Source organism: Bemisia tabaci, chromosome 7, assembly GCF_918797505.1.
Source record: "Bemisia tabaci chromosome 7, PGI_BMITA_v3".
Taxonomy (NCBI): Eukaryota; Metazoa; Arthropoda; class Insecta; order Hemiptera; family Aleyrodidae; genus Bemisia; species Bemisia tabaci.
In genome coordinates, this window is record NC_092799.1 from 22,503,011 (window position 1) to 22,526,101 (window position 23,091).

At 41.1% G+C, this 23,091-nt stretch overlaps 1 protein-coding gene across 2 annotated transcripts in view; it reads right to left on the bottom strand.

Moving 5' to 3' along the window:
- LOC109029642 (Transmembrane O-mannosyltransferase targeting cadherins 2) overlaps window positions 1-23,091 on the bottom strand; it is a 257,184-nt gene that overhangs the window by 52,830 nt on the left and 181,263 nt on the right. For both annotated transcript variants that reach the window (XM_072302864.1, XM_019040193.2), the window contains 2 exons: window positions 20,522-21,395; window positions 13,553-13,667 (listed from right to left, as the gene is read on the bottom strand). In XM_072302864.1, coding sequence (XP_072158965.1) covers window positions 13,553-13,667; window positions 20,522-21,395 — 989 coding nt within the window. The remainder of the gene's footprint in view (window positions 1-13,552; window positions 13,668-20,521; window positions 21,396-23,091) is intronic.

Below are 23,091 nucleotides of genomic sequence, written 5' to 3' on the forward strand. Positions count from 1 at the left end.
TGAGTGAACAATAACACAATTACACGCATCGTCTGGGCTCCTGTCAACCCGAAAGCTCGGCTACGAATTAGGCCCCGTTGCCAATTCCTCGGAGATTTTCGTGATTTACGACGATTTGTTACTGACGAGTTGCGTGGTCACGCCTGTTGTTGCGTGCTGAGTGAAAACCCCGCATGAGCATTCACACGTTGCCAAATTTCTCCGAATAGTTTAATTTTGAGATAGTTTTTGTGATACTTTACTTTTTAGAAATATTCATAGGAAGAAAAATGACAATTCCGTCAAAGCAATTTTTAGGAGATTGGTGAAATTTATTAAAAATTAATATTTCAAAATAATCTGAACAAATTAATGAGTGGCATTGCCCCATTATTTGTGTTTAAACTGAGAAACTCCTTTAAGACTTCCTCAAAATAGTGAATGGGGTGAGGAAAGTTATAAGTTACTGGTAACGTAATCAGTGGCGTGGCGTGAATTGCGATTTATCGATTGTTATGTCATTTAAACTTAAAGAAAAGGATCGATACACAGGGTGTTTGCAGCGAACGGCTTAATAATCGATGCTTTACCATAGGTTTAAATGGCATAACAATCGATACATCGCAATTCTCGCCACGCCACTGAACGTAATTGTTCACTGCATTACAGGTTTCAGAAAAACGATTACATCAAAACCAAAATGGCTCTCCTCAGTCGACGTGTGTTGAAATCCATTTTCAATTCTTCAGAGTCAATTTTTAAAGTTTCTAACACTAAGTTATCGGCGTTTTCTTTTCTTTCCTTTCTTTTCGAGTTGGTTACGGTAAGAACAACCACGTGTGTGCTCCCGCAAAGATTGAAACACCAGGAAATCATGCACAATCTGACAGCCGTGGAAACACTTCAAGCTACAGTCGCATCCGCTTTGCAGTTGCGTCCGACAGATTTCGGTGCAGCCAAAGATTTTGCCAAATTCACTGAAAATAGCCAGACTTCGAGGGTAAAATAGGGCTTTCGAGGGAATCTGCGGGAAATTCAGCAAACATGAAGAACCGCCTGCGTGCATGTTGCTGTCATTTGCTTTGCCGAGATGCTGTTGTGCGTAGTTGCCATTTGGGCAGAATGAGGAAATTTACTCATGGTCGGTATTATACATATTACCACAATAGAGTGATCTTCGAATTCATTATGCTTGACTCAAACTGAATTATCAGATAAATTCCTGCTATGATGGCCTGGTTACACGATCAAATTCCAGTCAAATTCCGATCAAATGGTGACTGGTGCGCACCATTCTACCATTAAAATTTCTGCGGCCCGCAAAAATTTGATGGTATGATGGAGCTGTGAGGCTCATCCTTCATCTGATTTCCACACAACCGTGCTTATTTCATGCTTATTCATCAACACGCTTTTTGTTAATTTTAACTCATCAATCTAGATAACTTTACTCAATTTCGTATCATTTCTGTGGAATTTGCATTTGATCGATTGTAAGCAACATTAATGGGTAACAACTCGCTTGCGCGGCTGATGCACTGTTTCGAATGCGTGAAGTATTCATGCAGTCTGTAGCGCTATGCGTTTCACGCCGACCGCTGCTGACCGCACTGTGTTCGACGCGATGCGTGAAGTATTCACGCAGTTTTGTAGCGCTACTAGGTATGTGTTACATGCCGACCGCCGCGCCAAGGCTTCTTTTATCTCAGTCCTCGTCATCACTGCTCTCTGCGCGCGCCGCGCTGTCTCTTGTATCACCAATGACGACAAATATAATTACTACACTCAGGAAATGGAGATTTTGTGCCTTATCTCGTTCGTAGTTTTTTTCCTGAATCCGATTTTTTTTTATACCTACATTTAAAAAAATTGCTAAATTTACCGCTATGGGCCGCGGCCCATGTGGCCACCTCCTAAATCCGTCCCTGGTTATTTTATGGTGAAACTATGAACACTGGAGAGTCCGTGGCTGGTTACTTTAGTCAACTTAGGCGTTATGGAACTCTTAAGGTGTAAAAAATATGGCGTATGCCTCATGCAGGTGATTCAAAGGACAGAAATCAAAGTTTACTTCTGATTCTATCTCCGTGACCTGAATTTTAATCACTCATTTTATTTCTTTTACTTCAGCTTGATTAAATATACTTACAGCACACAATTTTCGTGCACCGACGACGCTTTATAAGAGCCCTGAGTAACACATCTAGTCATCACAAGCGAGAAAAATTGAGCATTTTCAATGGCTGCAGGATGTGGATACAACTATTCTTGTTCCTAGGATGTCCGTGTTGCATACACAGAAAATTGCAGGCACTCTGGCTTTCTTTAGCACAGCGTATGACTGCGATGGTTCAGTCTCAAGGATTTTAACGCTGCATTTGCATTTGCTTTTACCATGAAATCCTCAAAATTTGGATGAGTCGTGAAAAGCCATTGTAGCATTGCCAAATGATGCAAGTTTCCCAGCCAAAACATTTTCACAAAAGCATCGCGGAAGAAAATAGTGGAAATTACCACCAAAAATTCTTGAAATTCACACCATTTTGAAACGTTTTAGATTTTCATTTACTTGAAATGTGTAGAAATCGTATCCTCTCAATAACTTTCCAAATTTTGTTCGACCGCTCCTATTGGCTTGATCCACTGTGCGCCATTGGCGTGGGGGTTTACGATAACGTCCGTCTTATGTCTTCCATCGTATGTTTATAATACACGAGGACACATATCTAAGTCCCATTCGATCGGTGACGATTTCAGTATGGCAAAATTCCAGATGAGAAAATTTGATTTCCCCAATTCGTGCGCATTGAATAAATTTCAGGAAGGGCTGAAAATTCAGGAGCGATTGCAGTCGAAGCGACGGCTTGGGAATATGAAACGTTGGCACTAAAGGGTAATAAAGCATTAGTTCACGCTTGTTAGTTTCTTCGGAGAAAGTCGCGCGGATCCAGCGGGGGTTTATATCTTCACGTTCAGCTTCGCGCAACGTCGCCGAATGGCGCTTGAAAGTCGAATTTTTCAAATACATTGATAGGATTTCAGAAAAGGAGATGACACCCCCTGTGTTTTCAGTAACCGAAAATATTGTATTTTTTCGACGTTAAAATATCGAGTAAGAAATAGTATAAGGAGAGAACTAAGAACAACAGAATGAGAAGAAGAAAATTTATATAGGAAAGACGGATACTTAGAGGAATATGCAGAAGGAGTGGGAAAAGGAGAGAAAAAAGGAGAAGGAGAATGAGAATATAAAGATAAGAACGGAAAACGACGCATGCAGGAGAAGCAGAAGAAAAAGTGATGAAAAGGGTATGTGATGGAGCAGAAGAAGGAGAAAGAGACGGGGAAAAGAAAAGACGAAGACGAGGACAGGGAGAGGAGAAAAGCATGGGAGAAACAGAAAGAGAAGTTGAAGGAGGGAAATAAAAGAAAGGTGGAGACGGAGAGAAAGAAAAAAAGAAGAGAATGGAAAGAAGAAATATTAAAAAAGCCGAAGATGAAGACAAACAAATTAAGAAGGATTCATGCATAGATGAAGGGTAGGAGGAGAAAAAATAGAAGAAGGAGAAGAAGAAAGAAGAAAGCGGGCAAGGAAGGAGAATAAGGAGAGTGTAGAGAGGAAAAATAAGTATGAAAATAAGGAAGAAGAGAAAGAGAAGGAGGGAAAAATGATGAACAAGAAAAAAACCGCAAATGCTGCGAAGGAGAAAATGAAGAAGAAGCAGGAAAGTTCTGGAGTTCCCAGATTTTAGCCTCCGCTGGCAGTCTTTGGTAACTCAACCTCTTTCCGATGCCACTCTTACGCCGCGCCGGACCCTACCACCATTGCAATAAAACCATCGCGGGGCGATTGTTGAATCGTTATCGAAGGTTCCTGATCAATAAATCTAACGATTTTTATCGATCAAGGTCATTCGATATCGATGCAACAACAATCAAGCGGCTGGAGTCATCAAAACTTCAGCAATTTTACCAAATTCTATCCCAATTTTTTTAAATTTTTTTCAACGATAACAATCCTTCTTATTGTTGCCTTTCCCCGCGATTCTACTGTATCCTATCGTGCCATGGCAACACGCCGTAGGAACATTCAAAGGTTGCCAAATTGCCTCTAAGAAAATGTTCATTTTTGAAGAACTTTAGGAACATTCTTTGGAATTTTCAGACATTTTAAATCAAATTACAAACATAATTCTCTGAAAAATCGGAAGAGAAATATTAACCAATTTGCCGTAAAATTCATGATTTCTCGGAAAAGATTTGGCAACGCGAGAAGGTTCATACTGCGTTCTTCCTTAGTACAGCAGCATATTTGTTACGCATGTATTGCATGTTTATTGTGCGCATGTATTTTTATCGTTATTTCGAAAATCACGCGGCAACCGTGCTGCACGCCGAAGCGATTTCCAGTTTAAAAACAGATAAAACTATTCGCTTCAATAAGGGAAAGTTAACGCGGGGAAAAATGACGAAATTCAAGCGCGGAGAGAATGGGAGGAAGGGACGGGGGGTCCTCGCCCGCGGCCCGCGGTTATAGAAAAAGTATGAAAGGGATCGACGGGACGAGACGGGAGCGGAATCTATCTTCCGCACGTATTTTTTCGTGAGAGGAGTTGTCGGTTGGCGGATGAGGGATTCTCGGAACTATTTTATTGGAGCTGTCGCGCGCGGTTTACGAGATTGAGACAGCCCCGCATCCCGCGTCCTAAACAGCTCCTTGCTCCGGCTTAGCCATGATTTAATAGACTTTTGATCTTCGATTGCTCGACTATCATCTTCGATTCCCGCGGAGAAATGGATTCCAGATTGAAGGGATTCCTCCTTGGATTGGATTGAAACAGGGATGATAAAAAGGATCAACCGCAGTAGAGAGGAGCCTTCCGGAAAACAAGGGATCAATGATGTTATGATGCGCCTTCATTTCGAATGGGATACCAATCGCGCACAGCAGCGCTCGAATAGTGGTATCTTTTAAAGCGTTTTTTATTGCACGGCACCGTTTTTTTCCATTTCCAAGAATAGCCCCTCCAGAACTGGCGTTTACACATTTTTTAATGGAGAATAAGTTTGTAAGGACCATCATTAGACTTTGATTCAAGAACTAAATGCATCGAGTTTAACAGTAACATTAAGGAGTCAAATTTTTTGGGAGACGATGGCTCTTATATTCTTCGGACCGCGTTAAGCAGGAAGAAACCAAGTCACATCAGCTATTGCCAAATTTAATTGGGCAATTTAATTGTTTACACGAAAACGGCTGTGCAAATTTGTGTGCGAATTTCAGTGGGTATTCCGCATGGTGCAAAGTAAATTCCTTGAGATTTACAAAGGAATTTGCACAAACGTTCTCTCGTAAAAAACTAAATTGTCCGGTCAAATATGGCAATGACTGATGTGGCTCGGTTCTTTTCTGCTAAACGCGTTCCATTTGGTTACCTGGAAGAGCTCCAGGAAGATAAGTGTCCCTATAACGTTATGCCCTGGTAAAAATGGCAAGTGTTAGGTCAGTGAATTTTCCACTGAGGTCAGTGCAATTTGCTCTGAGGTCAGTACAGTTTTCTCTGACGTAAGTGTTAAAGCACTTACCCAAGAAGTCAGCACTGAGGTAAGAGGCACTGACGTCGGGAGAAAGACTTACCTAAGTGCAGAGATGTCTCTGAGGTAAGCGGGACTGAGGTCAGGACTTGGTTCAGAGGGTAAGTCTCTGACATCAATCTTAATCGAACCGCACTCACTCCCAAAAAGTAGAGATGGCTCCCCCTTCCCCCACCCTATTTCATTTTCGTGGGGGAATATTTCCTCGGGACACGGGGACCACAAACTTTATCTTTCAGAGAGGCATATTTTGTGGAAGGTGGGATTTTCTAAGAGGGAAGGAAAACTAGTTTAAGTAGCCACACTCTTGAATAATTTGTTTTACCCTCTTCGTTTAAGATGGCACTTAAATAATTAAAACACAACAAAAAATGAGATCGATAGAAATATTATCACCGCTAAAATATGTATTTAGATATATTTACTTAAGCATTATTATTGTTTTATAAAAAAAAAATAGTTTTAAATTTGGTTTTAATTTTTTTCAGTTTTAACTGTTTTTAAAATGTTTCAGTCTCAATTTTTTTTAAAATTTTCCTACTTTATTTTCAATTCTTTTCTAACTTTTGTACTCCTTTACTTTCAATTTTTGTATCTGCTAATTTATATTTTTTGTATAATTTCAACTTTAATTATTTTTTTTGCATCATTAGCTTTATTTTGAATTTTAGTGCGATCCATTTTTTTTTCAAAGAAACGTAACTAACAAAACTTCATTTACATGTTGATTGATTAAAAAAGAATAATAGAAAAATTAAGTATCGGATTCACATTCAAAGACAAAGTCATCATTTGCTGGCAAAATTACCCCAATGGGGGCCCTGTAATGGTAAAATTACGCCCCTAACACGTACACGCGCAGGTAGTGTAGTGGCTCAATCGCTAGGATGTTCACCGAAGTTAAGTTACGTCGGGCGTAGTTAGTACTTAGATTGGAGACCGCATGGGAACGAGCGATGTCCCCTGAAGATTGTGATACTTGCTTGGGATTGAAAACTCACAGCAGCCCTCCCTGATCGTCAAATAGTGACTTAACGTACCTGGCAGATCGGTGATTAACGAAATTTTTGCCTGTACAGTATTTCTGGGAGTTTCCACTCCGCTTACGTCTGAGACACTTAGGTCAGTGCCACTTACATCAGAGGCACTTGCCTTTGGAACAGACCTAACACTGAGGTAGCAGATCAGCGCCCGGCAGCACTGACATCAGTGCTTAGGTCTGTTCCAAAGGCAAGTGCTACTGATCTGAGCACTTGCCATTTTTACCAGGGTGGTGGGTCTTCATTTCCAATGGGATACCTATAGCGCACAGCAGCATTCGAATAAGAAAACATGGGTAAAAACCAGGCAACGTGAATTAATCCAGCGAGGCTGATAGTTGAATCTAGGAGATTTTTTAATTGAAAGACAAAACGTTTCGCTTCAGATTGTGAGGGTGACGTAAAATGAATAAAATGTGTTATGGGAGGAGGAGGAGTGTAGAGAATTTTCCATTTTGTCGATTTGAACATAATGCCTTATTCAAACATTGTCCAGGTGCGTATTAACTGAGCTCCCGAAGGAATGCATAAGGCTTGTGAGCAGCTGTACCTGACTCAAAAGCAAAGCTAGTTAAAGTCTGCACACACGAACCGTTCAAAACACGCAAGCGAATCCAAAACAACGCGGTGCTCTGCAAGTTTCAAGGCTCTTATGGGAACGGAGCCACGGAACAAGAAAAATGGAAAACAAGCGAGGCCTAATCCACGAGGAAACCACGAGTATCAAGATCAAACCAGGGTACAAAAGACGCTCCAGCCGATACACTTTTTGTATCAGGGGTAATTCCCGCAATTGCACTGATGCGGCGTGCGCAAAAATTGCTCCTCACTTGACCCGGAAAAGCGTATTATGCCTCGCCCTTCCGGGTTTTGCGCAGAAAAAAATGAGGGGGGGGGGGGGGGGTGGGTTCGGAAAATTACAGAGCGGCGAAGCTGCGAATAAAAAGCTAATTTTCCTGCGCGCACTTATTCGTCATCTGCCGGGCAGTCGCGGTCGGAATGGGTTCGTCGCGAGGGTGCCACATCGTCAATGAATTTTAAGAATATCCGACACTGGAAAATAAGTCGCCTGGATCTAGAGTCCAAACTCTTAAAAACATTGACAAGAAAAAATACTCTTGATTCAATCGGACTACATGCTTGAATCAAAAGGTCTCGGTTCTTCGATTGAAGGAAAAATCGGATTGAATCACGAGTATTTTTTCTAGTCAATGTTATTAACAGTCTGGACTCTAGATCCAAGCGACTTTTTTTCCAGTGAAGATTTTGAGTGTTTAGATTTGAAAAAGAGACCCTAGAATGGACCACTAGACAGGGTAAGAAATCAAGCTCTAGACTGCCATTCTAAGGACAAATGCGGTATGAGCCCTCAGACGTTACCAAAAATCTTTAGACAAGTGGGCATTACACAAGTATGTGTCTTGATTATATTCATTTTTTCGAGTTGGTGTGTTTTCGTTCTCACTGATTCAATTGGTGTTGCGTCAAAGTCAGGATCAAAAGTCGATCACGTCCTTTCCCGGAATTTGGATTTTTGAATTTCCGCTTCTTACTTTTCTTGTCCCCGTTGAAGTCACCGGGAAAAATTGACGAGACTCCCTCAAAACCAACTTCCTCCGACACGGAATCCCAGGAGCTGAACTTCCGAACTTTCCCGTCGATCCGACACCTCCGTCTCAAAGTCGCGCGACATCAAAGGTGCTGCCGGTACAGACCAGAAGCGCACCGTTGCCGCCCCGGAGGAGTCCCCTAAAACTCGAGGGTGCAAAAAAGCGAATTCGCGAACGGTCCGGCGTCCCGCGGAAGAGGAGAGTGCGCGCAGAGCGAGGGGGTGAGGGAGGAACGCTGCGCAAAGCGGGAGGGTGACTATTGAAATTCGTTGAAGAGGTAGTAATAAATGGGACTAGAGAGTACAACTTTAAATTTGAATAAGTTAACGGAGTGGGAAAGTGGGGGTGGCGGGCGAGGAGGGGGCGGGGAGGGGGTTGAAGGTCGTAAAAGGGTTGTTGACGAGGCGTCGTCGACATCGTTACGTGTGCAGGCGCCTCGCTTGCCGCGCTGCAACGGGTTCGGTCCCTGGTGCATCGGGATACAGGGTAGTCTCCAGCGGTGAAATTGGAATTATTGGCGTGGTTGTACCTTTCTGATTTAAAAATTGAATTTTTGGGTGATAATTATTATGGATGAGCACTTTCTGAGGGAAAGCTACCCCTAAAAATTGCTATATTTCCCAAAAAATCATGGGTTTTGTTTCGCGTATGAATAAACGTCCTGGTGCATCAGAATACACGGTAGTCTCCAGCCATGAAATTGGAATTATTGGCGATTTTATTCTTTTCTGCTTTAAAAATTAAATTTTCGGGCAATTACTTTAATGGATGTGGACTTTCTGAGAAAAAACTGACCAAAAAATTGCTATATTTCCCAAAAAATCATGAATTGTTTAGGAACGATAAACGGCATTTAGGTGGGTATTTTATTAACTCATTTATTAATTCCTGATTTACAAGTTGTGTGTTTGGTCAGTTATTATAATAAACGGGATTCAGAAATGTTTGAGCCATGGTTGTCAAAAAAAATCTCTCTTCCCTGGCAAGGTAGAGAAACGAATACACGGAAGACATGGTCGTTTATCGACTCATTTATTCATTCCTGATTTGAAACCTGAATATTTTGTCAATTATGATAATAGATGAGATTGAGGCATTTTTGAACCGCGGTTGCCAGAAAAAATTATCTCTTTCCTGGAAACAACGAAGGTTTTGTTTCAGAAAATGAACAAACGGAATACGGGGTTGACTGTGATCTCGCCGATTCAATTGGAATCATTGACTCATTTATTCATTTCTGTGCTAAAAAATGGAATTTTTGGTAATCATTATTATTAGAGCGGATATTTTAGCTTGACTTGGTTTAATTTTTTTCTCTTTTTAAACCGACGTTGCCAAAATTGCGTTGGTTTTGCAAAAAAAGGAAAGGAAAAAAAAATGCTTGCGATTTACGATTTTGCAGAGGAACAATGCATTTTGAAGAAGGTCTTTTGAATCGAATTGAGTTCACGTGATGCCTCGTTGTAATCAGTTCATTCTTTTGCTGGTGTTATGTTTTGAGATATTTAAACCAGTTCTTTTGAAAAGAGAACAAGTTCATTTTCATATGAGGTATTAGTTTGCGTCTATTATGCACTTTAGAACCGATACAAACAGTGGTTTTTCCCTTTTTTAAAACAACACAGCAAATAAGGAAGGAATGTGTGTGTGTGTTCTTTTTTAGAAAATAACTCCAGGAGTTTCTATTTAACATGAAAGTAGGAACTAAAATTGTCTGTCTTGGGAACAGTGACCAGTTCTATGAAAATAGACGACATGAAGAGAGACATTGAAATTTCGAAAAGTTATTTTCAGCGGATGAACCAGGATTCGGACAAATTTGATCATCGGTGTTATCATTGGCGGATCCAGCAAATTGGCAACATTGTTTTTCTCCATTTAAACCCATGGAAATGTATCGATTTTTGGAGGGGCCAGGTGCTCCGACAAGAATCAATTGTTTAATACAAATTTAAATGGAGGAAATCCGATGTTGCCAAATCGCTAGATCCGCCTCTGAGTGTTATATCAAGTACCCTGCCTTTAACTCTTCAACCTCGGCCTTTAAGACTTCATTAACGTTTTTTCCCAAAGATTTTCGAACTCTAGACCTGTGAACTTCTTCATATTCATAGAGCATTCACATTAAAAATTTCGCAGAAAATGATAGTGATTTTCTGCTCCTAATAACGGTATCGCCCCAACACCAAAATTTTGGAGGCCACCACCCTGTCAATTAAACCGATCACCATTTTAAGTGTGCAATTTAAGTTGAATTGAAAATGAGCCCTCTCATCTTAGTGGAGGGCTCTATCTCGCAGCTTCACTCGAATGGCGTTGAAGGATCCACTACAAATCGGAATTCAGCCCGTAAATCTAAGCGAGTGGAAACAGGAGCGATGATTTGAGTGCGCCTTAATGCCGGTAGTTATGTAATTTGAACCACTTGAACATCTAAATCATAGTTGTAGCATGCTTAGCGGTCAGTTTGCGATGTGTTTAACGGGGAGTCGATAAAGAGCAAGGGTAGTCGGAATACAGCGATACACTTTTCTGCCTTTAAAAACAAAAACGTCATATGAACATTAATGCATATTGCTGATTTTATCCCGATTGATTTTTGAGGAACGTAATGAGTATTTATTTGTAGTTTTCTGTAACTTTAGATCAAAACACGGACAAAATGTTCTAAATATTGGGAGGAAAATATTCGCTGGTTTCCCCGAAAAATTGCATTTTCAGCTCGGAGATTTGGCAACGTATAAAGACATGGTAATATATTCAAAAAGGAATCCACCCATGCTTTCTAATTTTAGGCATTTCTAACTTTATTGAACGAAAAATTCAGTAACTATGTAGCAAATAACCCTACCTGGAAATAACTAATTGGACTGCATTTTTGCAATTTGGATCTATAAATTCTGGCTCTTCTGGAAAAACATTGACATGATAATATATTCAATGAGAAATCCACCCATGCTTTCTAATTTTAAGCATTTCTAATTATATTACACGAAAAATTCAGTACCTATGTCGCAAATTATCCTACCTGGAAACTACTAATTGGACTGCATTTTGCAATTTGGACCTATAAATTCTGGCTCTTCTGGAAAAACACTTGGGTGTATAGGGAAACTAATGGCACATACGTTGTTTTTAAACCGGGCTAGAATTTAAAGTTCCAAATTGCAAAATGTAGTCCAATTGTAACAAGTACACTGAAAAAGAAACTCCGGCCGTGGGAGCCGCGATTACGGGCTATATAGACATATCGTCCGCTCCGGGCTCAAAGGCCGAAAATTCCGGCTGCTGGAGGCGTAGCTTCGATTGCTCCGGGTTCAGAGGCCGAAGCTACGGCTCCAGCAGCCGGAATTTTCGGCCTTTGAGCCCGGAACGGACGGCATGTCTATACAGTCCGTAATTGCGGCTCCCACGACCGGAGTTTTTCTTTTCACTGTAGCAAAAATTAGCGAGCAAAAAGTAATTGGAAAGTTTTTTGAGCGATAGAAGATACATTTTTTTGTGAAAATAATTTGTAGGAATTGAATTAAACGATATGAACTTAGTTCGTCGGTCGGAACCGTGAACTGCAGACCACCCCGTACATTATACGCCTGCGACTTCCCCCAAAAACCGGCGTCGTGGCGTCGTTCAGCAGTTCCGAGTGGGACTTTTTGCAACTTGCCAAGAGCCTCAAACAAGGTTTTCAACTCGGGGCTTATGAATCTACTTCGGATGTGAGCCCCCCCCCCCCTTGAACCCCCCCTCGTAAATAACATAATTAGGCTATACATTTCGGTCCAAGAACCTGATCTTCGCGTGAAATTCATTAGCCTAATCAGGTCGGCACGGACTCGGCGCCCGTTCCCGGAATTTTATCAAAGTTTTAAGCCGGAGCTCGTCTTTATTAAACTGCGATATCCGATTAAAACTCCGCCGGGGGAACCATTGTTTACCTCGGTTACGCATCGGCTACGATTGTTGCAGTCCCGCCGGGTCCCCCCTCCCACCCCCTCCCGCTTCATCTCTCTTGTTGCACCGCCCCCTCCCCCGCCACCCCCTCGTCCCCCCGTTAACCCTTCCGCGAGGCTAATTAGCTTTTGCTCCGCTCTCCAGTTTCTTTCGTGCTGCGATGAAAGCGATAAATTAATTTTTTTTCTGCTTTATTTTCATTCAATTCCGGAGTCGCTAATCATCCGACATCGTATAGCTGCCGTTAATCACTTCGAGTAGACTGGAGAAGTTGAAAACAATTTGCACTTGTAATACACACTGGAATAATTAAAAAAAGGGGGGGGTGGTTTGTCCTGAACTGATTGTCCCGTTTTGTAGGAACAATGGAGCCTCAATGTTGGGAAAAATTGAGCGCGGTGTTGTTTCTACACGGGGAATGTGTCAAAACAACACAGGACTCGGTTCCGTCTGTGTTGCGGTGTTGTCAGTCTTCGATTTTAATGTTGGTAAGATTGATAAAAGCGGAAATTTCTGTCGCTCAATTGCCGCAAGAATCCGAATATTGGGCCTTTGACTGGATTACTGAACTGATACCGAATGATCCTGATTGATAAATCGCATTGCTATGATGCATGGAGATTGGTCAATCGAGGTCATTATGACGATGCAAAAATTAACCAACCAGCGTTTGATCTTTTACGAACAATATAAGCTCAAGTAATTTTTCAAAACATTTTTACACCGTCTGTGAACACTTTTGGTAAAACAACTAATTCTTTAGATATTTTGACCAAAAAATTTACAATCACATTTTGCAGAGCCACCTGCTTGCTATTTGACAAAAGGACTATTTTGAATCATTTTGTGGAGGTTTTTCCATTTATATGTTGAAGTACTGACTGCTCAGTTAAAATCTCAAATGAGGGACTTAGAGGACAAGGCGCATAAGTTCGAGTAAAACTTAGTCTCCATGCGTATTTAATGAAAAATTCGCTCCCGAATTCCAATTTTTAAGCATCTAAAAGCCAGTTTGAACTTTCTCTCCGCCATATAGGGATCCATGCGTAATTTCAAAACTTCAAACACGTATTTCTTGAAATAGCAAAAACTGCACTTATGCGCCTTGTCCTCCAAGCCCCTCAGATATCCTCTTACGTATTTCATGATAAGGAAACTAGTACATGAGCTACTTTCATGAAATATCTGTATATTTTTCCCACCCATTAAATAGTATTCATTTTCAAGGAAATATTTTAATAAAAAAAAAAAAAAAACGGACATTTTTGAACATTGCATTATAGGTACGCATTACTCGAATCCAGTCTTCGATATTACGAATTAACACGGAGATGGAAGAAAATTAAACTTATTTGGACGAATTCATGCGAAACTTACAAGTTGTAGTGGACATCCGCCATATTTGGTCGAAAGCTCAAGGCCATCCTGAATGCCTTCTCTGCCTCTTGAATCCGCCCTTTGGAACTCAATACTGAGCCAAGATTTCCATAAGCTGAAACAAAATTAATAAGTGATTTTAGGTAAGAACGTACGAATCAGGCGAATACATATGTTGAAACCTCATATCAGGATAGTGATTCGTTCAGATAATAATCAATCAGTTAAATAAAATCCTGCCCTGCCTTGGCTGTCTTTTTCATCTTGATTCATGCCCTCTTAGTGATTCATTCAGATGATCAATCAGTTGATTAAATCTCACTTAAATGACTAAACTTTTTGAATAACTTTAATCAGTCAACTTTCCGAAAGATTCTTCATTCAACGCTCATTCTATCTTCGATAACAAATCTTTCCCTCATCCGTCACTTCAATCTTAATGGAGTTTTTGCATGTATGGGGGATTTGCGATGTAAGTACCTCTTTTTGCGTAAAATTTTGCGAGAAACACGATGATGCAACTAATTTTTTCTGGAACGAACTCAAAAGCCCTCAAAGTTGAGGCCGTAATGGATGGGATATCCAATGTTATGAGCCCACCTCTTGGTCAAACTCATAGGCAAAGATAGGAATCAACTACCTTAGCAAGGTTGCCGTGTTTTCAGTTTTGGAGTTTTCAAAGTTTCTTTTAATTTATTTGCTCCTCATCTTTACATGGAGTGTTTGACTTGACATAGGGATGGACTCTGAGGATAGCGTGTGATATTCTTTTTATTACGGCTTCATTTAGGGGAGTTTTTCTTTTTGAGTTTTCGATATTTTTCAGAGAAAACCAGTTGCACCATCTTGTTTCTTGCGAAATTTGACATGGGGATCAATTTTTAACCCTTTGGCCCCGGAGTTAGATTTTCCCACCTTGCTCTCCAAGCCTGGATTAGGGATGGGAGATCATGCAAAAATGACTTTTTTCCTCAGTTTTCTTCCCTTTATTCGATTATTTCCCAACCGAACAGCCTACAATTTTGTGTGCCTTATCAATAGGTATGTTGAAGATTGGCCATCCAAAAATAATTACCAGTACCTATTTTTTTTTAAAAAAAGAGAAAAAAAATACACCAAAAATGAAGAATTTTTAAGTTCCAATAAAAGAATTCTCTTCCGATAGGTCAGAGCGCGATTCCGCGAGGACAAGAATCGTTTTCCGTGGGAGTCAAAGCATCAAATCGCAAATTCTTGACACAAGAAAGGTCTGTATTCTTGCCGCACTCAGAGATCCGTCCAGATAATCAATCAGTTAACTAAAATCATACTTAAACAGCCAAACTTTTCGAATAAATCTGAGCCAGTCCACTTATCGAATCCCTTTACTCCTACCCACTCCTTCGCCCCTCCAGTCTGTCACTCGGCGCTGTCCCCGGGGAAAGAATTTGTTGTTAACTTGGCGTCGCGACGCGCGTCGCGGCTGATCAATCTCGACCGCGCCGCGTCGCACAGTGGATCGAGTCGATCAGAGAGGTCGGACATGAAATTTTTGACAATAACTGCGAATTTTGATGTTTATTTCGTCACATTTTAAACTGTAAGGAGTGCTTTTTGCAGAAAATTTCACGAGAAAACTAATGGACCCACTTAAAGAACCTGAAATTTGTATATAAACAGAGTTATAAGCTTTTAAATTTTCCAAATTTGATCCGACTTCTCCTGTGGACTCGATCCACTGTGCGCAGCGTCGCTAATACGGCCCTAAAAGCGCGAAGCATCTGTTCCGGGCAATTTTCATCCGGTGGAGAAGACAGAGGAGCTCTTACATCGGGGCGGGGGGCGGGGGGGGGGGGCGCCTTGCTCCCGGATAAGATTAGTTTTTCCGGCACCGGAATCCAAATGATAAGAGGATTAAATTTGTCATGCTCCATAAATTGCGCCGGCCCGATTCCCGATACGGCTCCCTTTGGGAACTATTTATAACGTCGTTGGGGCCGATCGATTGAAAATTTAAGGCATGCGGCCGCCCCGGCCCCGACTGCACTGCGAGCATTCGGAGACAAAATGTACCTAGCGCTCCGACGTGTTTGCCACCGGCGAGAGAGGAGACGGAATAAATAACATTTACGGGCGATGTTGCCGATTCGCCGGCTTCGGGTAATCCCTTAACTTCTCTCGAACGTTCAGGGCAGAAAAATTGCCGTTTCCCGCAAGAAGAAACGTAGCTGTATTTCAATGTTGCCAAATTTCCTTGCGCAGATTGCATTTTTACTAGGAGAATTTTTAAAATTTCTGACTGAAAAATTCACTAATTTTTCTTCTGATTTTATGCGAAAATCAGACCAATTTTCGACAAAAATTGCACAGATCTATTCTTGTTGAACATTGAATTGTTTGAGTCAATTTGGCAACCTTGGAATGGAGTTACGTTCTTTCGTCTGGGAGACGACGAAATTTGTCGCTTTTATCACACTGGAAAAAAAAACACATTGGATCTGAAAAAATACTCTTGATTCAATCAGATTTAAGCTTAAATCAAGAACCAAGCCTCTTAATTTAAGCGGATTTCGTTTTGATTCAAGCAAAAATCCGATTGAATCAAGAGTATTTTTTCTTGTCAATGTTTTCAAGAGTCTGGACTCGAGATCCAATGTGTTTTTTTTCCCAGTGCACGAAAAAACGTAACTACAATGGACCACTTGACAAGGTGCAAATTTCAGCATTTTGATACAAATTTCAGAACCAAAATTTCACGTAAAACACGATGCGCACAACGAAAATTACCGAAGTCACATCCTTACGAAGATATTCAATAATTCGTGATGCGTGAATTCAAACCACCCGGTCATGGAGACTCAATGCTTTACGTGATTCACATCGCACGTTAAACGTTTATCATGACAGTCTCTGAGATATAAACATCTGACAACCTCAATCTTGACGCTTCGGCTCAGCTGTAGCAAATTGCTTATAGTTTGAACAACACATGTTGGGAAATGAACATTACTCGATTGAGAAGATTGCTGAAACCGTTGTAATGCGCGATTTGACTCACGTAGAGCTTTGAGTTTCTTGTGAGTGGGCAGTTCAAATTCCTCGTAACCAATGTGAAATAAAAATGTTAATATCTCCGTTAGGAGTTGGTTTCAGTAATTTTCGTTGCGCGAATCGTACTCTACGTGAAATTCTGGTTAAGAAACATGTATCAGAATGCTAAAATTCGTACCTTGTCAAGTAGTCCATTGTGGGACTTGGAGGACAAAGCGCATAAGAGCAGTTTTTAATATTTTGAGAGACAAGTGTTTGAAGTTTTGAAATTGCATAGATCCTTACGGCGGAAAGAAAGTTCAAACTGACTTTTTGATGCTTAAAAATTGGAATCTGGGAGCGAATTCTTCGCAGCATATGCTTTGAGACTAGTTTTACTTCAAATCATTAGTATTGAGTTTTTTTCAAGAACCACAATTATGCCCCTTGTCCTCCAAGGACCTCAATTTGATGTTGACGAATTTACCCTCACAAATTGCGTTACTGTCGGGATAATCTGGAGTACTTCTAACTACAAATGTCGCTGATTTTTCTTCTGATCTCATGCAGAAATTAAAAACATTTTGGACGAAAATTTTGCAGGTGCATTCCTGTGAAAAATTGGATCGTTTGAGTCAATTTTGCAACCTTGGAATGGAGTTACGTTCCTTTGCTCGGGAACCGAACAGATTTGTAACTATTTTTCTTCCAATTTTTCTGAGAACTTTCCGCTCAATTTAATCTACAGTATGTAAAAATGTCAAGGTGATTCATGAATTTTCTCAGAAATTAATGTTTGCTTCATGCGAAAATTAAAAACAATTTGGACGAAAATTGCACAGGTACATTCTTGTAAACAATTGAATAGATTGAGTTGGAGTTACTTTTCTTCGGCGCGGAGACGACGAATTATGTTGAAAAAAAAATCAAAGTTTACCAACGATATATAAAGATTACAGATTGACCGTATATTTTAGAGGAGGTGCACTCAAAATAGAGCGGCCGTTCAATAAACGGGGGTATAGCTATTCTCGTCCTATTCCCAAACTTGAAAATAAGTTGAGCTCTTATGTGAATTTTGAATGCAGGAATGGACGAAATAGATCTAATTGCAACTCGCGTAAATGATACGCATGTATTCGTACATATACTTTTATATCTGAACACAGATTTTTAAATAATTCTGGAAATCAATTTTCTAATTCCATCGTAAAAGCGAATCAGACATCAAATTGCGAAAAAATAAATAAAAAGATTCAAGAGTAAGGGAATTTTAATTTGATAACTAGGTGCCCCTAAAAATCCGGAGCCGCGTCAAATTGACCTGACAATCTCTTCCGGTAGAGTTACGCGGCTGATGCATGCGAGTTCTAAATATGGATTTACAGTTACATATTTAACAAGAAAATCTGAAGTTAAATTGAAATAAAAGAAAAAAATCGAGTGTCAACATAGTCAAAGATAGAAAAAACGTAAGCGGGCCTTATTTTTCGCTTCCTTTTCAAATCTGAGCGAACTCTCATTGGTAGCATACATATAGCGAAGTATTGCGAGTTCATGCCTCAAGCCATGGCGCCTTCAATTTTGCAGACGCAACACGGACATCCATCAAGCACGAATAGTTGTATCACTGCGCCGTCATCAACGCGCGCCCTCTCTCTTGCTTTATTTCCAGTGGCGTAGCGTGTTCGCGATATATCGATTGCTCTGCCATTTAAACCTGTGGGAAAGGATAGATAAACAGTGTTCGCAATGAACACCTTAATAATCGATTCTTTTCCACATCTTCAAATGGGGAAATATCGATACTCGATCATTCACGTCTCGCCACTGTTTATTTCCATATTGCGATTGTTTCCGTTTCACTTATTTGTAGTGGTGACAGAACCCTGACTGCTTTGCGGTCTTATGCGTGACGCGATACTCTTAGGATTTTATATTATAAGTAAGATAAGATAACTATGATATCTATACATACTCGATACTCAAAAATTGACGTAAATATGGCACACACCCTTAAATGCTTGGCTTTATGAGATCACGATATGACATCATGACATCGCGTTAAAAAGCGTTTTTATGACCACTGAACAACATTGTTATTTTTTAGCTTTACGATCGTCATAGAGTTCGGATCTATTTTTACTCTTGTTTCAAGAGCGTCCTCTTACTTTTCAACTTAAATTTCAAATTTTGGAGCCTTGAAATAGTTTGTAAGCTTATTTTTATGGAACCATTAATATTTTAGTGTTTTCTGCAGGATTCGGAATAGACAATCATTTTTCCATTGCAATATTCACGTCTTGAGTGCTTTGAAGTTCCATAGAGAATTAGAGGACAGTTTGACTTTTTCTACCCCTTCTTCAAAAGTTGTAACATTAAATTATTTAATTTTCAATCGAGAGGTTTAGCTCTGAAAGCAGGTGAGAAATTTCTCATCTCGAAGGTAAAACAGGAAACACATGTACTTCGTTTTACGATGTTGTCAAATTCTTGTCATAATATTTATTTTAAGATGGACAAGTTTACGATTCAGTTTCTCGGAAACTTTCCTGGTATTCCATTTCTGGGTGAATATGAATAATACGTAAAAATTTCAAACCATGAAGTTGGATCTCCCTCCGAAAACAAATTAAAGTTTGTAATATAAAATTATAAGAGTAACGAATAACGCATACCACCTAACGCATGAATCATTTCGGGGGGGGGGGGGGGGGTTGACCGCGAAGCGCTCCTGGGGCGTAGCCTCCTATTGAAATAAAATAAGTTCCTCTTTACGTTTTCCTTGTTCCGGAACTCTTTACCTCACTATTTTTCTTCTTCTTCTTTACTTCTCGGGAAAAGCGTCTCTAGAGGAGCTTTCACAACAACAAAGGTAGACACTAAAATTATTTTTACAGCTTTTTCCCTTTCGAAAGTATATAATAATAACATTAGTTGGAAACAGAGGGTTCGACTTAATCCGAGTATAAATATGACGTAAAATGGACTCGCTTGCAGGAAACGCTTCAAATACTAAGAGAACGCTGTGTTGAAGGGTATCAGTACATCAGTCAAGATTGTTGCAGGCTTACTATGAAATCGCATTAAAACAGTGATGCCAAATCGGGCTGTTCTAAATGCTGACTAAGGTAAAGTAGGGAATCGCTTGAGGATCATTGGGAGTTCATTGGCCGATCCTCAAAACACCCTGCCTCCCAGACTGAGAAGGAACCAATCTTTAGTGTTTTGTTTTAAATAGAATACTACAAGTACAAATAGCTGAAATTTGATTAGAAGAGCCACCCCTATCTGATAGCTTCACAGGAATTTAAGAAATGGTGCGACTTTTCAAATAAAACCAATTACAATAATGATGATGTTTCAACAGATATCATATCGACATCCTCCTCCTTTGCAACTGATAAAGAGTTCAATGGATGAAGCCGCATAAACTAACGGAAAAACAAGGTTGAGAAATGGTGCTGGATTCACACCATTTCGCAGGGGGGAAAAAGCTAAGAAATTCCAAAAAAATTTCAATTAGAGTCAAAAAATGTTTTGCTCTAATGAGTACCAGTACACACGGAGCAAAAAACTTCGTGCACGGGACCCGAAGTTGAGGTCATGTGGATCTCTGAAGTTTTCTGATCACGCATCCGAAAACTAGAGGTCCAGCTGCCGAAGTTTGGCTTAGACATCGAGGCACTTCGGTATGTACCGGAGTACTTCAGATGTGAGACCCGAACCCTTCGGTATATATCGAGGTACTACAGATGTATGACCCGAACTTTGGCAGCTGGACCTCAAGTTTTTAGATACGTGATCTGAAAACTTCAGAGATCCATATGACCTCAACTTCGGGTCCCACGCACGAAGTTTTTTTCTCCGTGCAAGACTGAGGAGGGAAGGAGAGTGTATAAAAATGCTGGAAAAGTTTAAAATGTTGATTTGGACCGATTGATGATTGATTTGACCCACCTTTGGGCGGATTGATGGAAACACCAGACGAGTACAAGGCCTCCTCGTCGAACCAGTCCCGGTTGCGGTGAACGGTGCGCGCACTCAAGACGACCAACAGCGCGACGAAACAGAAACTCGCCTTCCTGCGGTTAGTCCTGGACGACAGGACGTGGAAGCCGAACGCGACGGCCAAACAGAACCCCAGACTCGGGATGTACAGCACCCGCTCGGCCAGGACGAAGCCCACGTAGAAGAGCAAATTCGACGAGGGCAGAAACGGGAACACTAGGAAAACCAACACCGTCAGCACCACCTCACTCTTGCGCGAGAAACACAGCGAGGAACTCTGGAAACACACTTTCCCGTACGCGTTCGAGCCGAAGCTCTGCGGGCCCGACGGGAAATTCCTGTTGATGTGGATCGTGTTGTTGTTGGCGTGGAACCCGCACTCCTCCAGCCCGCAGACGGACTCGTTGCACTGCGCGCACCTCTTCTGCGGCGAGTACCTAGTCCGCGTATCACAGATATTACTAGCGTTGCACCGCGTGTCACTTTTCCTGAGGCTGTTGGTCGCTTTGCGGACGATCATCGCTAAGGCTGTGTAGAACGCCGCGGTGTAGAGGTTCCGGACGTCGAAGAGGGTTTTAATCCTGGGGATGGCGTCCATGGACCAGTCGAAGCTGAGGTTGCTTGGGAGGAGAAGGAGTTTCAGGTTGAAAATTGGGAGGTAGAGAAAGGTGAGGAGGCGGACAAGGAGACGGGGCTCCTTAGCGGTCGGGTTGTCGGCTGTCGCGAAGGTCGGCAACCGGTAGCTCATCAGGTGGAGGCGGCAGAGGAAAAGGAGACCCAGCGAGGCAAGGACGAAGACCAGGCTCTGGCTGATGATACGGCGCTGGAACACACAAAAAGGGACGAATTAGGGATTTTTTGAAAAAAAACTCACAGTCAGAAAAAGTAATCAAAATGTTGTGTTATTATTACAGAGGACTTATCTGTAACAATGGCGGATGTGAAAATTACCTTTTCGAAATACATGCAAAAAACTGTTTTGGCATCGAGAAAATTTTGAGAAAATACTTGAGATGTGATCTTCGAGATCTGCCCATTATGCCAGAGCCAAACATATTACATTTTTGTGTGAACAAAATAGTTTTTTAAGCGTGTTTCGAAAAGGTTATTTTTCAGATCCGCCATTGTTACATACGGGAAGGGGGAAGTAGAAGACAAGGTAACTTAAACGTGCGGCTCATATTTTTTGGTTAGTTTTTCTTTGGGTTGCATGGACCAAATTTTTGGATTGAAAATTTCAAAAATGTTTAAAAGTCGGGCGCAAACCTTCAGGATCAAAACTAAGATTACGATAATTGTCCGATGAGCTAGTCACTACTTGCAGGTCGCAACCTCTGGGTGACATCGAGAGAGACAAAAGTACATTCGTCTACTAGGACACTTTTTCCATCCCTAGTTATCCTAGAATTACGCATGGTTTTGGTCAATTTAACCAAACATTTGGTCCTTTGGAGTAACTGTGAATCTGTTATTGAGTGCATCGAAGGAAGAAAATAACCAACTTTGTGTTCTTCGTTGAAAAATTACGTATTTGTAGCTATTTTCTGGGGGAAAACATCGAAAGATCAGCTTGTGATAACGGATAACACATTTAAAATGCGATACAATTTTAAAACTGAGTTAATGTATTCGAAGTAACGGTATTTAAAGTAATATTTTTTTGTAGATACTAACTTTAAACACCTCGAATATTAGAGCCAAAAAAGGCCGTCTTGAGCTCTTAATCTTTTACTTTAAAACCACCCTAATAGATGAATTCGCAATTTTTATCATTTTTTAAGAGCACTGAAAAAAACGGTATGCTTTTTCAGCACCTAGGATGTCAAAAATGTGTCTGGTAATCTTAAGATGCTACCTTGATTGCCCACGCAGTTAAAGTTGCATTCATAGGTTGTAAAGTTAACTGCGAGGGAAGTAAAGGCCGCATCTTGGGATCACCAGACACATTTTTGACATCCTAGGTGCTGAATTAGCATATTATTTTTTTCAAAGCTTTTGAGCTTTCAAAGATTGATTTTTAACAGCCGCTGCTACCCCAATTGGCGCAAGGACGCCCTGATAGAGCGATTTGCGCATTGATACATGCGGCATTTAGGGCGAGTATCGACTATCGACTCCCCACAGAGGTCCACTGATGAGCTCCCGAACGCAAATGAAAACCACACGCCAGGGACGACAGGGGAGGGGTGGGCAGGGGAGAGCAAAGGGTGCGGGGGGAGGAGCAGAAGGGACGAGGATAAACACGGGGGTGGAAACGGGAGAGCGCAGCGCCCGAGGGCAGAAGCCAATACCGACCGCGCCGCGCTCCGCGAAAACCGCGCAACCGCGCAGGGGCGGCATTGAACATACGCGGTTTTGAAGAGAGCAACTCTCGGCGTTTCCCCGCAACACGAAAATCATCGACTCGACTCCATTGTTCCAGATATTATTTCGCGGATACCGCTAAAAGCTCCGGCAGATTACATTTTAGATAGCGTCCCTTCATTTTCGCATTAATCTTTAAACTCTTTTATCGGCCC